General features: G+C 37.8%; 1 protein-coding gene across 1 annotated transcript in view; it reads left to right on the forward strand.

Moving 5' to 3' along the window:
* The first annotated feature begins 5,619 nt into the window (after positions 1-5,619).
* DLD (dihydrolipoamide dehydrogenase) overlaps positions 5,620-15,036 on the forward strand; it is a 31,968-nt gene continuing 22,551 nt past the window's right edge. Inside the window, exons 1-2 of the mRNA XM_001362610.4 lie at positions 5,620-5,836; positions 12,585-12,663. Coding sequence (XP_001362647.1) covers positions 5,798-5,836; positions 12,585-12,663 — 118 coding nt within the window. The 5' untranslated portion in view covers positions 5,620-5,797. The remainder of the gene's footprint in view (positions 5,837-12,584; positions 12,664-15,036) is intronic.

A 15,036-nucleotide genomic window follows, 5' to 3' on the forward strand; every position in this document is an offset into this window, starting at 1 on the left:
TTGTCTTGTCCTTAGTGAGAGGGTCTTGTGCCCAGCATAGTATGTTGTCATTACCCAAAAAGATTGGTTGTTATATATATTGGTGGAAGAAATTGAAATCAATGACCACTTATCTAGATATGGTTATCTAATTTCCCCCCAATAAATTCTCATGCAAAAATAAATAACAAAAATAAAGTCAAAGTACTTTTTTTTTAGCAGTACTTTTTTTAATTTGATATTTTTTTTCTTTCCAGAGAGAACATGCATTTTACATAACCACATGAATATGTTTACACTGATTTGTGGACTCTGTATTTTTTTGGAATGTTGGAATACTCATCATACCCAATATGCAACAACAACAAAAGAGAGAGGAATACCTTAAATTAGGATATTTTATGGTTAAAAATACTCATAGCAGCAGCTTTTGAAAGATGATTTATTAAATCAAGTCATTGCACTTGGTCATTTTATTGCTACAGCAAAAACAAGGCCATTTTATTATTCTAACTCCTTTCATATATGATCTTAACTGATTGTCTTATTCTGCTCACCCATTTTAAGTTTTCATGTGGACAAAATGTTTAAAAACAATTTGGAGCACATTTCTTTGTGCTATGATCACAGTGAGAAATAAGGAAAAGAAATTTCTATAACATCAGGCCTACTTTTCTATTTGCATTATCAGAGAAATCTTAAAAGGTACTTCTAAAGAAAAGGAAAAAAAAAGGAATTTTATAGCCACAACAAATATTCTTAAAATTTGGAGTGTTCATTTTTGATGCTTTTAGATAAATAAGTAAATATTGAATCAATGCCATTACATGTCAATAACTGTAGCAATTCTGTATATGCAGTACATTCTCAGATAATTCAGCATTTTAATGGCCACTACAGATATCACACAGTTGACTCAAAACTTTGTGCTTATGTGCACACTAAAATGAGAAAAAAATTATCATTATATGAGAATTTCACTCCTCTTTGAATGTAAATCCATATTCCTACATACAGTATTTGTACATACTACATATAACAATATGATGATATAGTCATCACAAAAAGAATTTACAGTGACGTCCTGTGACATAGCAAAATTGTGTACCAGTAAACTGCCATCCTGAAGGAACATTTTTCTTCTTTAAATGGAATCACATAAATTGAAACCATTTAATGCAACTGCTTTTCTTTTCCTTATGTATTGAAGAAGGAAATTAGGAGTAGGGCAGCTAAAATACACTGAGAACTTTTCTAAGATTTTTTTGCAAATCTCATTTTTTTCAAATGTTAGTTGCTTAAATGTGTTTTAATCAACATATGGATTATCTGGATATTAACTGCTAACAGACCAAGGAAAATAATCTGTCTTTTCTCACCTCTTTCCTATAATGAGAAGTCAAAGTACTTTTTTTTTTGGGGGGGGGATTGACTCTAGGTTCTTTTTTCTTTTAAAATATTATAATGCTTTTTTTTGTTGTTACATCATTATCACTTCCCAATGACTTCCCTGAACAAAGAATCTTCCATTGTAACAAAGCAGAGACTTAAACAAAACAAGTCAACATGTAGGCCAAGTCTAACAACTTAGATCCCTTATTCTGTACCTGTAATCTACCACCTCAAGGCATGCTGAACTCATGACTGGTTGCTAACTTGACAAGAGTTCTGAAATTTTCTAATGTTATTTACCTTAAAAAAGTACATTTTAAACAAAACAAAAAAGCTTTCCCAAAAGTGTCATATATTATACATTAAGGTGCTTTTAGCATTCTTCAAGATTGTTCTGAATGATAATTAATGTTTATCCCCTCCACCTTGCCATCATTTCCAGCTTTCAACAATCTGCCCTGAGAACAGTAATCAAATCAGTATTATCTTTGCTTCCAGAAAGAAGTGCACTTACCATTTCTGTAACTCCCTAGACCAAAACTTCCTTCCCTGGTTCCCACATCCGTATATATATATATATAGTTACAAAGTAAAGTTCTTTAGGACATGACTGTCTAGATACTCAGTATCTAGAACAGAGCTTGGTAGATGCTTTACATTTGAAAATTTTTATTTAATTAATTTAGAATATTTTTCTATGGTTTCAAGATTCATGTTCTTTCCCTCCCCTCTTCCAACCCCTCAGGTAGCCAAAACGAAATTCTACTGGGTTTTACATGTGTCATTGATTAAGACCTATTTCCATATTATTGATATTTGCATTAGGGTGACCATTTAGAGTCTATCTCCCCAGTCATATCCCCATCGACCCATGTGATCAAGCTGGTAGATGCTTTAAAAATGCTTTATCATTCAGTTGTTCAAAGACAGAAGCAGCCAACCTGTGTTAATTGGAGTCAAATAGTTGGAATACCTTTATATTAGGAATTAAAATGATTAATCTTATGCACATATAAAGCCTGAGCTGTCCCTAGGCAAAATTGAAATCTAGGTGACATTTATATTTGGCAACTCCTCACCTTATCTATTGTTTCAGTTTATTTCAATGATCCTTTTGCCTAATCCATTTGCTCCCTCTCTTAATCTAAACCTGTCTTGTTGCAAAATGCATTTGGGAAGGCTAGGCAATAGGAAGACTCTTCACTATGAAAGTTCTTCACCTCCATCCTTGGTCAAGGCTACCCAGAAACCATCTGAGATCCTTGAATTCAGACAAGCATGAATGAGGTGGGAGTAACCAACTATTCCTTCAGCTGAAATAGAGGACCATCAGGTCTTATCATCGGCCTTGATGCTTCTAAAGTACTCTACTGCTTTCTCTATGCCCTGGCTCTACTATCCTGGCACTGTCATCTGCTAAGGACCTTTGGGTCTGGCACTCACTCAGAAGTGGCAGCCTTAAAACTTCTAAATCTTGTCATTGACTTGGCAACAGAATTTTCTTTTGTTGTGTGTCTCTGAGTTCTTTTAGAATAGGAATTGGATAGCTTTTTCTATTTTATTTCCAGTACTTAGCATGGCCCTCTGCATATTGAGTTGCTCAATAGATTCTTTTTCATTTGTTCATTTGTTTTTAATTTAAATTTGTTTGTTACTTTAAAATACTCAGTTAACTCCTTCTCTTCTCTTGCTCCATTAGAGGAGGTATCATTTGACCAAAAAAAAGTATATATATAAAACTATGTCTTATTTCTATTTATTAGTTCTTTCTCTAAAGATGGACATATACAAATTGTTCTTCAAACAATATTTCCATTGTATTTAATGTTCTCTTGGTTCTCCTCACTTCATAATATCACGTAGGTCTCATGTTTTTCCAATATTAACTTGCTTGCCCATCATTAGTTTATTTTGTTGCAGGGGATAAAGAGATGAAGAAATTCCATGAAGAACTTGGCAAGACTCTTCAAATTAAGCCAACCTATCCTTTGATATTCAGGACTTCAATTCTAAAATCAACTCAGGGAAAGATAATGAAAAAAAATATATGGTTCATGATAAAAAAAAAAGAGACCAACAGCTTTTTAGTTTACCAGTCATTTGATATTTATTGTACATTAGATACTTGACATTAAGAAGGGTTGCAGAGGAAATAATTAATATGATACCTGTAGTCCAAGAGCTTATCTAGATGACCAATAGTCAAAAGAGTCTGCTAAGTCTCCATGAAGCCTGTCAATCACAAGCAGTGTTTTTTTTAAAGGTGCTCATATTTATAGGCTATTTTCCTCATAATAACCTTTATTATTAGTTTTGCTTTATAGGTAAGGAAACTGAGGCTCATAAAGCTCATGCCATCATAGTATATGCTTGCCATGAATTTGTCTACTATCACTTGACTAGTGAGTGTGTCAACTAGATTTTGAACCCATAATATCTGGATTTCGTGAGGAATAAATGTCCTAGGCTACCCTGAGAGTAAAAAACCTAGTCTGACTAGCTTTTTTCTGTTTAAAACTTTGTATAGCCAGGCCCTTAATTAAAAAAAAAAAGCCCCACAATCCTCCCACCCCTACAACATTTTCTTTTAAAGAATATGAACAGTGTAGGAGAAAGGAAAGGAGAATAGACTTCTGCTTTCCTGGGATGTCACTCAGAGAATTAGAAAAGGAAGCAATAAATGGAAATTATCTGCTACCTAAAAACTGTCAATTGAATTTTTATCAGTTGTAATCTTAATTTCTCTGCATACCATACAAGTCTTGTCCAAATCCCAGGAAAGTTCCTAATATTGACCTTGAAGGCTCTCTGCCAGTTGTTCCACATAACGAAAGAACATCATATCATATTACTTCTAGCTCCCTATGTTGGAATCTCCTTAGGCCAGTGCAGATCATCATCTTCTCTGCCACATTGAGTTTTCCTGGGGACCTGAGTTTTAGTGACTTGCCCAGGGTCACATATCCAGTACATATCAGATGCAGAATTGGAAACTTCCTGACTCTGCTTTTTTAAAAATTTTAAATAAACCCTTAACTTCTGTCTTAGAAAGGATAGATTCCAAGGTAGAAGAGCAGTAAGGACTAGGCAATGGGGATGAAGTGACTTGCCCAGGATCACCCAGCTAGGAAGTGTCTGAGGCTAGATTTGACCTGAGGACCTTTGATCAAAGAGACCTTTGCCTCTCCTGAGCCACCTAGCTGCCCCTCTGGCTCTGCTTTCTCCCTTCTATACCCTTTACATTGCAAGTGAATGAAAATGCAGTGAAGTCTGCAAAGCAGAGATCTAACTTATCCTTCTCTCTCATTCTGGATTGCTTTGGTTTGTGGATCCCTTTATACTCATAACAATTATTGAGAACCCCAAAGAGGTTTTTTTTAAGTGTAAGAGTGAAGGGAGTACATTTTGTATAATGAATATTAGGTTTCATGTAGTGTGCTAAGGACTTTATAAATATTATTTTAGTTGTTTATATGGGTTATAGCTATTGATATTTACTATATTAGAAAAGATAACATCTAATTAGTCCTTTCTTCTTTTTCTTTTTAAAACCCATACCTTATTGAGAGCCATGCCTAGAGACGGGAGGTCCTAGGTTCAAATCTGGCCTCAGACACTTCCCAGCTATGTGACCCTGGGCAAGTCACTTGACCCCCATTGCCTAGCCCTTACCGCTCTTCTGCCTTGGAGCCAATACACAGTATTGACTCCAGGACGGAAGGTAAGGGTTTAAAAAAAAAAAAAACCCATACCTTCCATTTTAGAATCAATATTGCATTTTGGTTCTACGGCAGAAAAGCGTAAGGGCTAGGCAATGGGGGTTAAGGTACTTGTCCAGAGTCATACAGTGACTGAAGTGTCTGAGGTCAATTCTGAACCTAGGACCTCTAGTTTCTGGGCCTGGCTCTCAATCCACTCAGCCACCTAGCGGCTCTCTTTAAGTATTATTTTCAAAATAGTTTTGACCTCTCGGGTCAAAAAGTCCACTGACCTTTTGTTTCTGAACCACTGTCTTGAGGAACTGTAATTTCAGGCAATTTAAAGCCATTTATTATTCCCCCAAATTAGTATGTAAAAAAATACTAAAAGTCCAGCAAATGTTTTCAAAGCAGAGATTCACGATTCCCCCGGTGTGCTAATCCCTCCCTTTAAAAAGGAATTAAAGAGAGGTTTGGAAAATAAAATCGGAGATAGCTCTTTAAGCACTAGTCTTCTTTGCATAGCTCCACCCTCCCCCAGGATACTCCCAGTCTCAGAGGACTTCGCTCTGTGGAGGACCTAGGCGCTCCAGCCAATCCGAGATCTCTCACAAGCGGACCGGATAGGAAGCGGGTGCGCAGGCGCAGCGCCCTGAGTCCTTGGTGCAGCTGAGGAAAAACCTTTGGCGGAGGTGAATACTGAGGCGGTAGGGTCATCCGAGAGAAAAATGCAGAGCTGGAGTCGCGTGTCCTGTGCCTTGGCCAAGGTGAGGGACAGTACCAAGGGTGAGGGCGGTCTGTCAGGAAGATGGGGAACCCGTGGGGACAGGCTGGCTAGTTAACGGGACTAGGCCCCAAGCCTGAGGAGTAGGACCGCGGCCTGGGCTGGTCCTTCACCAGCCCTGTTTAGGGGTGGAGAAAAGGTTGTCCTCGGTCTCGCCTTCCCAGGCTCCGCTCCTGGCCTACTCCCCCGGCTGTCTCCGCGGTCACCCTCACTCCCTCCCTGTGGCCTTGCCTTAAGGTGAGCTCGTGGGGGGGGGGGGGGGGGCGGGAGTCTACTTCCCGTGTGCAGCCGGGATTCTCAGCCCTTCTACCAGGTAATAATCTCGAATCCCCCGCTCACTTGCTCCTCTCCAGCCGCTCTCTGTTCGCTGCCCATCCCAGTGCTTTGGGCAGCATTGGGACAGGTGGCCTAAAAGATATCTTCTTAGGCTGTTCTATTCTGACTACAGCTAGACTGCCCTGCCTAGGCTGAAAGAGTTACTCTTTTGCTTTATCTCTCTTCGCAACAGTCCTCTCCAATTGTTTTTCACAGTGTGTGAAGTGGAAGTTTGAGGGTACCTCAAGCTCTTTAGGAAGCTATTTCAAATGCAACGTTTTATTGAGAGAGAAAGAATAAGGCGCCCCCCCCCCCAAATCTCCAGCTTACCCCCTTCCCCCCTTATTTCTAGGCAAATAAAACCCTCAGGTTAAATGACACAATCCCGACCGACACTCCAGTCATGTTCCGGTCTTCTTGAAAGGGGTATCTTCTAAATTAAGCAAATGGTCAAGGGTAGAAGCCTGGTTCTAATCTACATACAAACCCAGAACAGCTTTTGCTACATTTTGGGACGAAAGCCACTGTTGTGTTTTCCAGAGCTTCTAGCCTACGCGTTCTATCTGGCAGGTACCTCTTTGAAAGCAGATTGCACTGGCTGGGTTAGTAAGGTTGTGATGGGAGTAGAATGCTAATTAAAGGAGCCCAAGTTTGTTTGCTAAAGAAACTGAGGAAGGGTGCTGTAGAACAGGGAAGAGGCTATTAACCTAGCCCCTGGTTCATATTCCTAAATCACTAGACTACAGTTTTGAACATTTTTTTACAGTGCAAACTCAAACACCCAAAATACTTTATATAGTAAAGACTGGTTGCCTCGGATAGTAAAGACATAAGTTGTTTTGTTTCACTCAGGGAAAAGGTAATTAAGAGTCCATTATATTCTGAATGGAATGGGACAATCTTGTGCTGCTGGAAGGGATGTTGTCTTGGAGAGACCAGCTTTACTAACTTCTCCCATTTCCTAGGCATATTCATTTTGGACTTATTAATATTGCTAATGTATTTGAGAATGACACTAATTTCTCCAAACAACACTGGTAGAAGCATTATTATACCTATTATACAAATGTGAAAACTGAGGCTTAAGGAATTGAGTTGATTTTCCTCATTGACCCCTAAACTAGTAAGGATTTTCATGAGAATGTGAACTCACATTCTGCTTCACTCTAAGTCAAAATTCTTATAGTTATGTTTCTCTAATGTTTCTCATGACTAGTTAGAACAAGTTTCAGTTTGCTTCTCTTGCCCATCATTTTTTGAACTCATACTCTTTTCACCTAGCTATAGACAAATTGCATGCTAGATTGAAAGCTCCTTGAGGGAACAGTAACTTTTCCATTTACATTACATTTACAGTGCCTGATGTAGGGGCTTAATAAATGTTTATTGAATTGTTTGTTAAACTGGACCATGATATTCTTGGGCATAGTTTTATAGCTAACCTGGAGGTAAACTTAGAGGCCAGAGTCTTTACTATTGGAGAGATCTCACGAGTTTATCTAGCCCAACAGAAATCCACTCCTCCACAACTTCAACAAGGAGGTTCTTATGCTTGAGAGACTCCATCATTCCATCTTCCAGATGAAGAAGCTGAGGTCCAGCAAGGTTAAGTGTTAAGTCTGAGATCCTTGGAAACTTCAGTACTCCTTTAATAAGTTGCTTCCCTTAGTCATAAGTAATATTTTGGAGAGACTATTATTATAATTTTTGTTTTGCTTCTACCTCGTACTTGCCAAGTGATAAGGGCTAGTTGCTTGATCTTGTGCCTGTGTCCACATTTAAAAAATACTAGCTAACACATCTTAAGAGACTGTTTTGAAAGTTAAAATACAACTTGCCAATGCTGTAGTGTCTTCTGAAGAACTTGTCATAGAAATGTAAGATTTAACCATTTAACTTATTTTTTGTTAGATTATTCTAGACGAACATAACCTTTTCATTATTTTCCTCCACATTTTTTTGTGTTTACTCTGTTGACTTGGAAAAAACAGAACTATTAAATAATCAGAAAATCACTCTTGAATCAAGGAAAAGGGGTTCATTGTAATAGTAGGCCTCCACACAGTCGGAGGATTGAACTCTGGATGCTCTGGACACTGACCCCTTGAAGAGCCAACTGACAACTCCAAGGAATTTGGGGAACCTATATGCCATTTGGGGGAAATCCAGGGACCAGGAAAGATGATTGACATCACTTAAAGCTGCAAAGAAAATGGGAGTGTTCAAACTATACTGACAGCATACAATCAAGCTTGGGAAAAGAATCAAAAAAGCCAGAGGCTAGGGTCTAAGGGAAGGGGCTGCTTACACTGGTTAATAAAAGATGGTCCCTGCTCAGGTGTGGGTCTTCTTGGGAAAGGGTCTCTGATACTATAGTGAAGACTACCTAAGACAAAAAGGGTACTTGGCTTGTTATTTAGAGTTCATCTTTCAGTGTGAAACTGCTAGTCTGAGATTCCCTTCAGAGTGGATTCTTACAGGAACAAGGAACTAGTACAAGCTTTGGGGTCTCCAATTTACAAGCTAGTCCTAAAACTTGCAGTTCATCAGATCTTACTAGGCTACAAGTTTGGGGTTTTTAGATTCCATGTTGACAACTCCAAACTGTACTACAGCCCTGTCCCCCATCCCCCCACAATTCTCCCTTTCCCATTTCACACTCCTTTTCCTTTGTTTGGGTTATATTCCTTATATCTGAAGTGTCCTCCCTCTTTACCTATTAAATTTATTGTAAATCCTTAAAAGGGAAATATAATCACTTTTTGCAATTAGCTTCTTTCCAGTAGTAGTAGTCTCTCGGTAACCTAGGATGATGATTGTCTTTGTGTGCTTTCATCTGTGATGTAGATGAGTGTGCACAAAAACACTTGTGCGTGAAGGAGATTTAAGTGGAAAAGTCGATGCACAGAGACAGTCCCACTTTCTCGGCGTTGGAAGCCTGGGTCCAGTGGCACATCTGGAGACTTCCTCAGCTGCATTGGATGGCCCTGTTGTCTTTTGTGCTCCAACACACCCTAAGCACTCCACAGTGCTTTGCTGCGTCGCCATCTCAGCCATTGAACCTTCTTATTGGTTTCTTTTTGGCGGAAGCAGTCGGGCTGGGCGAGCAAAGCCCTGGTTCACCAGGGGTCGACTACCTGATGGCTAACCTCACAAGGTTTAGCCGGCCTGTCGAACCTGTTGCCCCGGGTGTGGCCGCTGCCGCATGCTAGCAGCTACAATATATACAATATCCATTAGCCCTAATATTAATGCATACCTAAAAGCTTTAGACTATGGAAACCTATCTGATGTTTTCAAACAGCCATTTCTTTGAACCCCAAAACAAGTCCTCTGTCTTGATGCAGATTCTCATCAATCCTGCTGGGATTGGTTGGTCTCCTTGACCTTGTGCTTCTTGGCACTATATAAAAGCTCTTTTGTGATCCCTTCTCTTGGAATCAGACACAATTATTAATCAAAGTCCCATAATATTTCTTTCCAGTAGGTATTGTTTAATTCATTGTATTTGTATCCCTAACACCAGACATAGTATATGAAACATAACAGACACTGTGGAGTACTTAATTGATTGACATATATTCTGAATTCGCCCTTTACAATAGTTCTTCCTCCTTCTAAATCATATTATTTCTTTGTTTTGCCCCCTTCTTTAATGCCCTTATAAGTAGTATTATGAGCATTATTGTCATCTATGTCTAAACTAGACTTAAAGCTCCTTGTAGGTAGGAACCACATTTTATTTGTTGACTTGGAAAAAACAACTATCAAATAGTCAGAAAAATAACTTTTTTTCTTTAAACCCTTACTATGTATTGGTTCCAAGGCAGAAGAGTGGTAAGGGCTAGGCAATGAGGGTTAAGTGACTTGCTCAGGGCCACACAGCTAGTGTTGTGAGGTGCAGATGTATACCCCTGGGGTTCAGGAAGTATACCTTTTGCAAGAATGCAAGACTCCAAACTTAGCTTAAAAGTAAAGAGAGATTTATTAGTAATGTTGCATTTTTGGCAAGCAAGACAGCATGAGTGGAGCAACCTGGGAGGTTGCTCCCAGAAAGCCTCAGTTCAGGTTTTTATATTCTATGAAGACTTGACTCTGGGGCAAGGGGTTGGGGAGGAGTTTTTCCTGAAGGCATAGGGGTAGTTCTTATGATTTGGATTAATGGGACAATCAAAGGAGGATAATCTCAGATGTTTTGGGTTGGGAGGGTGTAAGGGAGCAAAGGAATTTCCCTGATAATAGTTTGTCTGATTTTCTGGGGGGGGGGTACAATGCCCATGACACTAGGAAGTGTCAAAGGTCATATTTGAACCTAGGTCCTCCCATCTCCAAACTTGGCTCTCAATCCACTGAGACAAACAACCCAGCTACCTCCAGAAAAATCACTCTTTAATCAAGGAAAAGGGGTTCAGTGTAATAGTAGGCCTCCAAACAGAGTTTGGCACTGTAACCCCATTTAGACTCTCCAGACTCGGGCTGCTCTGGTCACCAAAATCCTGGAGTGCCACCAAGCTAGATGATAACTCCTAAGAACCATGAAAGTGGGCAAGCTTCAGTACTTTTCTAGGGGAGCTTGGGGGCTGAGGATTACTGGGATAGTTGAGTTGACTTTACAATGGTAAGGAAGGAAAATGAGTCCCAGATAAGAATTACTGTGAGGGGCTGATGCTTTATAATAGACACAAAAGGGAAAGACCTAGCCCAGGGCTGGGCCACCTTGGTAAAGGATTTTGGCCTAAGGGGAGAAACCATTGGGACTAAAGAGATAATTAATGAATGAATGATGGGATTAGCTATTCCCACTTAACTCTAAGGCCTATTAGTCTGAGACCAGTGAAGTGTAGGACTTCTAGAAATTTCCCTTGGGGTTTTATATAATGCTTTGCTCAAAATTTGAACTTAATGTTTGTTTCATAAACAATCTGGCAAGAAGCATCTTCATAAGATATCAGCAAATATTTGCAGGTTGCATATGAATGACATTTGGGGAGAAAGGTCACAATTACAAAATGGTTAGGGATATGTTATGATCAGTTAAATAATAAGCGCTTAAAATATTTAAAATGAGGTCAATGCATTATTTTAAATATAGGGATTTCAGTTGTATTATAAGGAAATTTAATTGTACTTTGTGAAATCTTGCCAGTCAACCAGCAGCTAAGTCCCTACTATGTTCCAGGAACTGTTGTGGGGTGCAGAGGTGAACCCCTGGGGTTTGGGAAGGATACCTTTTGCAAGAATGCAAGACTCCAAAACTTAGTTTAAAAATAAAAAGAGAAATTTATTAATTTGGAAAGAAATGTTGAATCTGGCCAGGAGGGCAACATAATTGGAAGCCTGCCTCCTAGGTGGAACAGCATGGGTGGAAAGCTACTCCTTGGGAGGACTGCATGGATGGAAAAGCTGCCCTCCCAGAGGATATCAATTCTGGGGATTTTATACTCTGGAGCTCTGGGTTGGGGAAATGTTTGCTGGAGGATATGGGGGTGGTTCTTGTGATGTGGAGGACAAATGAAGGAGGTGTGTCTCTTTGTCCATCTCTAATCTATGGGATTATCAAAGGAGAGTAATCCTCCAGTCAGATGTTTTGGGTTGGGATTCCCAGGACCTAAGGGAGCAAAGGAATTTCCCTGATAATAGTTTGCCTGGGTTTCAGGGGGTACAATGCCCATGCCTGAACCTTGCTAGGTATGGGGGCTACAAAGATAAATATGAAACAGTTCTTGGCCTGAAGGAGCTTGTATTCTGTTGGAGAAGAGAACATGCATAGATATAAATATATACAGAATAAACATAAAATGATTAAAATTTGAGATATTCAGTATCTGGTTCTTTGATAGCTTTGTGTGGAATCTGTCAGTCCTTCATAATAAAAGGCTACAGTGTTGACAAACTAAGGCTAGCTTTGAGAAACTTTTAAGTTAGATATTAATGCCCAGTAAATTACTGGTGTAATAGTCTTTGGGAGGGAAATTAAAATTTTTTTTTCTTTGAACTTGGAAGCTGAGGAGGATGGCAAGAAGGAAATTTTTTTTACAGTTAATAATGTTCACTATTCAAAACTGAAAAATACTTCAAATCAAGAATACATCATTGAACAGGTTCTGACTTTTTTGATGAAAATGCTGTACATATAGTTTGCTTTTCTTTCATAGTTTAGAATAAATTCCAGTATATTCTTTTCAAAGCTGTCTTGTCTGTTTCCTACTGAACTTTCTCTTGTTCTTTTCTGAGCACTTGAAGTACTTAAAAAAAAATTTTTTATAACCCTACTTGTTTTTTACATTGTAATGAAAATTACATTACTGTGAAAAGCAGTGATTGCTTTTTGTTGTGTAAGTCTCATTAACTTTGAATTATGTTTGGGATAAATATTTACATGCTATGGAACTCATTTTGCTTTTTCTGCCTTAAAGAGAGGTCATTTCAGTCGAATACCTCATGGCCTACCAGGGATTTTTGCAGTGCCTCTGAGGACTTATGCAGATCAACCAAGTAAGTGCTTTTTCTGGTAAAGTCATTTTACTTGAAATTAATTCAGTTTCCTTGTGTTCAAAAACAAAAACAAGAAATAATATATGGTCACCAACAAAGAAAGGGATTTGTGGTGTAGAGCTGGCTATTTGATAGTGTTCAGGATATAGAAATTTAAGTTATTAAAGGAAGAAGTGCTGAACATAAACAGATAATACAGAAATGGATATTATAAGAAAGATATAGAACATAGTTCACCCATTCAAAATAATTTTGGAATCTCAGGATTTTAGTGGGCAGTGGTATATATTTGACCTTAAAGTGGAATGTTGTTGATTTTTTTTCCAATTTACCTTGAATAATAAAATAGGAATATAAGATATAGTAATAACTGAGATGTACCTAGCACATAAATTAAGATTTATAAACCTGTGTATGTGTGTCTGTACCTAGACATGTATATATGTGCATATGCAAATATTTGAAGATAAATACAAAAGGGTTAGAGGCACATAGAATTATTCAAGTAAGTGAAATATTAGAATTTAAAATATTAAAATAAGATGTATTATTTTAAATTAAGGGACTTTGCATATGTATATGTGTGTGCATGTGTATATGTGTATAAATCCAGACTTTTAATTTCATAGGGAATAGGTTTCCTATACTGCTATAGATCAATAGCTGTCTGTAACTAACCTTGGATCTCATTTAATTTCTTTTTTTTTCTTTTAAACCCTTACCTTCTGTCTTGGAGTCAATACTGTGTATTGGTCTCAAGGCAGAAGAGTGGTAAGGACTAGGCAATGGGGGTCAAGTGACTTGCCCAGGGTCACCCAGCTGGGAAGTGTCTGAGGTCAAATTTGAACCTGGGACCTCTTGTCTCTAGGCCTGGCTCTCAATCTACTGAGCTACCCAGCTGCCCCCTCATTTAATTTCAATATAAAAAAAATTTATGAGTTGAACAGTGAAAAATTGAGCATTTATTGAATCTTAGATTAGAATATTAGATGGTCAGATAACTTAACGATCATCTATGTATGTAACCATTCATAGATTATATCAAACTGAATGTCATACAAATTGAATGTAGAAGGTTACTTTTTCTAAGATATATGAAAATGCATACCAGATTTAAGTTTATTTAATTATCATGTTAAACCTCATTGTTTTATTTTACTTGATTTGTCTCTGGAATTAGGAAATGTCTTTGTTCAAGCTCCAGAGGCACTTACTGTCTATTCTATTTATTTGGCAAAAAAAAGTATTGTGACATTTATGTGTCATCTATTCTGCAATGTTATTTATGTTTTCCATTCTACTCGCCTGTTGTCCAAGGTTTATCCTAAGTTTGGAGAGGTTCACCATCTAGTTGTGATTTGTATCAGCAGAGGAAGTAAATAAACTTACAAAAAAAATTTAAAAAATCTTTGATTTATTATCGTTCATTTTCTGTGACCCCTTAGATTGTAAATTCCTTTAAATTAGGTACCATCCTTTAAGACTGTTTCTTTTTGAATTCTTGTTTCCCATCCTCTTATACCAAGCGTAGTGTACACAATTGGTAGGTATTTAGTTAATAATAGATTTTGATTTCATTGGTAAAAGTTCCCTGGATTCTTTAATCCCAGAAAACTGTCAGTTTTGTATGTTGGTTGTATGTTTTCTTTTCTGAATTTCTAATGATATTTGATTTACTTTTAAAAGTTCTTGATTTCCAGTGTAATGTTAGTAAAGAGAAACTTTTGTTTCAATGACATATTTACTCTTTACTAGTTTCCTCTCATTGATTCTATTTGTTTTTAAGGCTTTAGTTGCCACATTTTAAGGAATCATTCTCAGTTTACCCCTCAGGCTTTAAAATAGTTCCTTTTTTTTTTTTGCATATTCTATCTTAGTAGCAATCTGCTCTAACCCTTTGGCAAATGAATCTTAATTTGATTTCCCTGTTGCCTTGTTTTTTGTTTTTCTTTTCCTTTTTTTTTTTAAACCCTTACCTTCCATCTTAGACTCAATACTGTGTATTGGTTCCAAGGCAGAAAAGTAGTAAGGGCTAGGCAATTTGGATTAAATGACTTGCCCAGTGTCACACAGCTAGGAAGTGTCTGAGATTACATTTGAACCCTAGGATCTCTAGTAGAGAGGGTCTGGCTCTCAATCCACTCAGTCAAAATAGGTGCCCCCTTTTCTTTTTCTTTTTGCTTAAACTTAAATCTTAGTCAGGAAAACAAAGAAGATGAAGAATGTGCACTTCACAGATTGTGATAAAGAATTGACCAGATAACCTGTTGAGTGGACAAACAGTTGGAAAATTATTAAGTGATCTCAAATTACAAAGTGCTGTAATATTTATGATGAATATTCTGATGTAATTAAAACTACCCATAACTTAAA

This window comes from Monodelphis domestica, chromosome 5, assembly GCF_027887165.1.
Source record: "Monodelphis domestica isolate mMonDom1 chromosome 5, mMonDom1.pri, whole genome shotgun sequence".
Lineage (NCBI taxonomy): Eukaryota > Metazoa > Chordata > Mammalia > Didelphimorphia > Didelphidae > Monodelphis > Monodelphis domestica.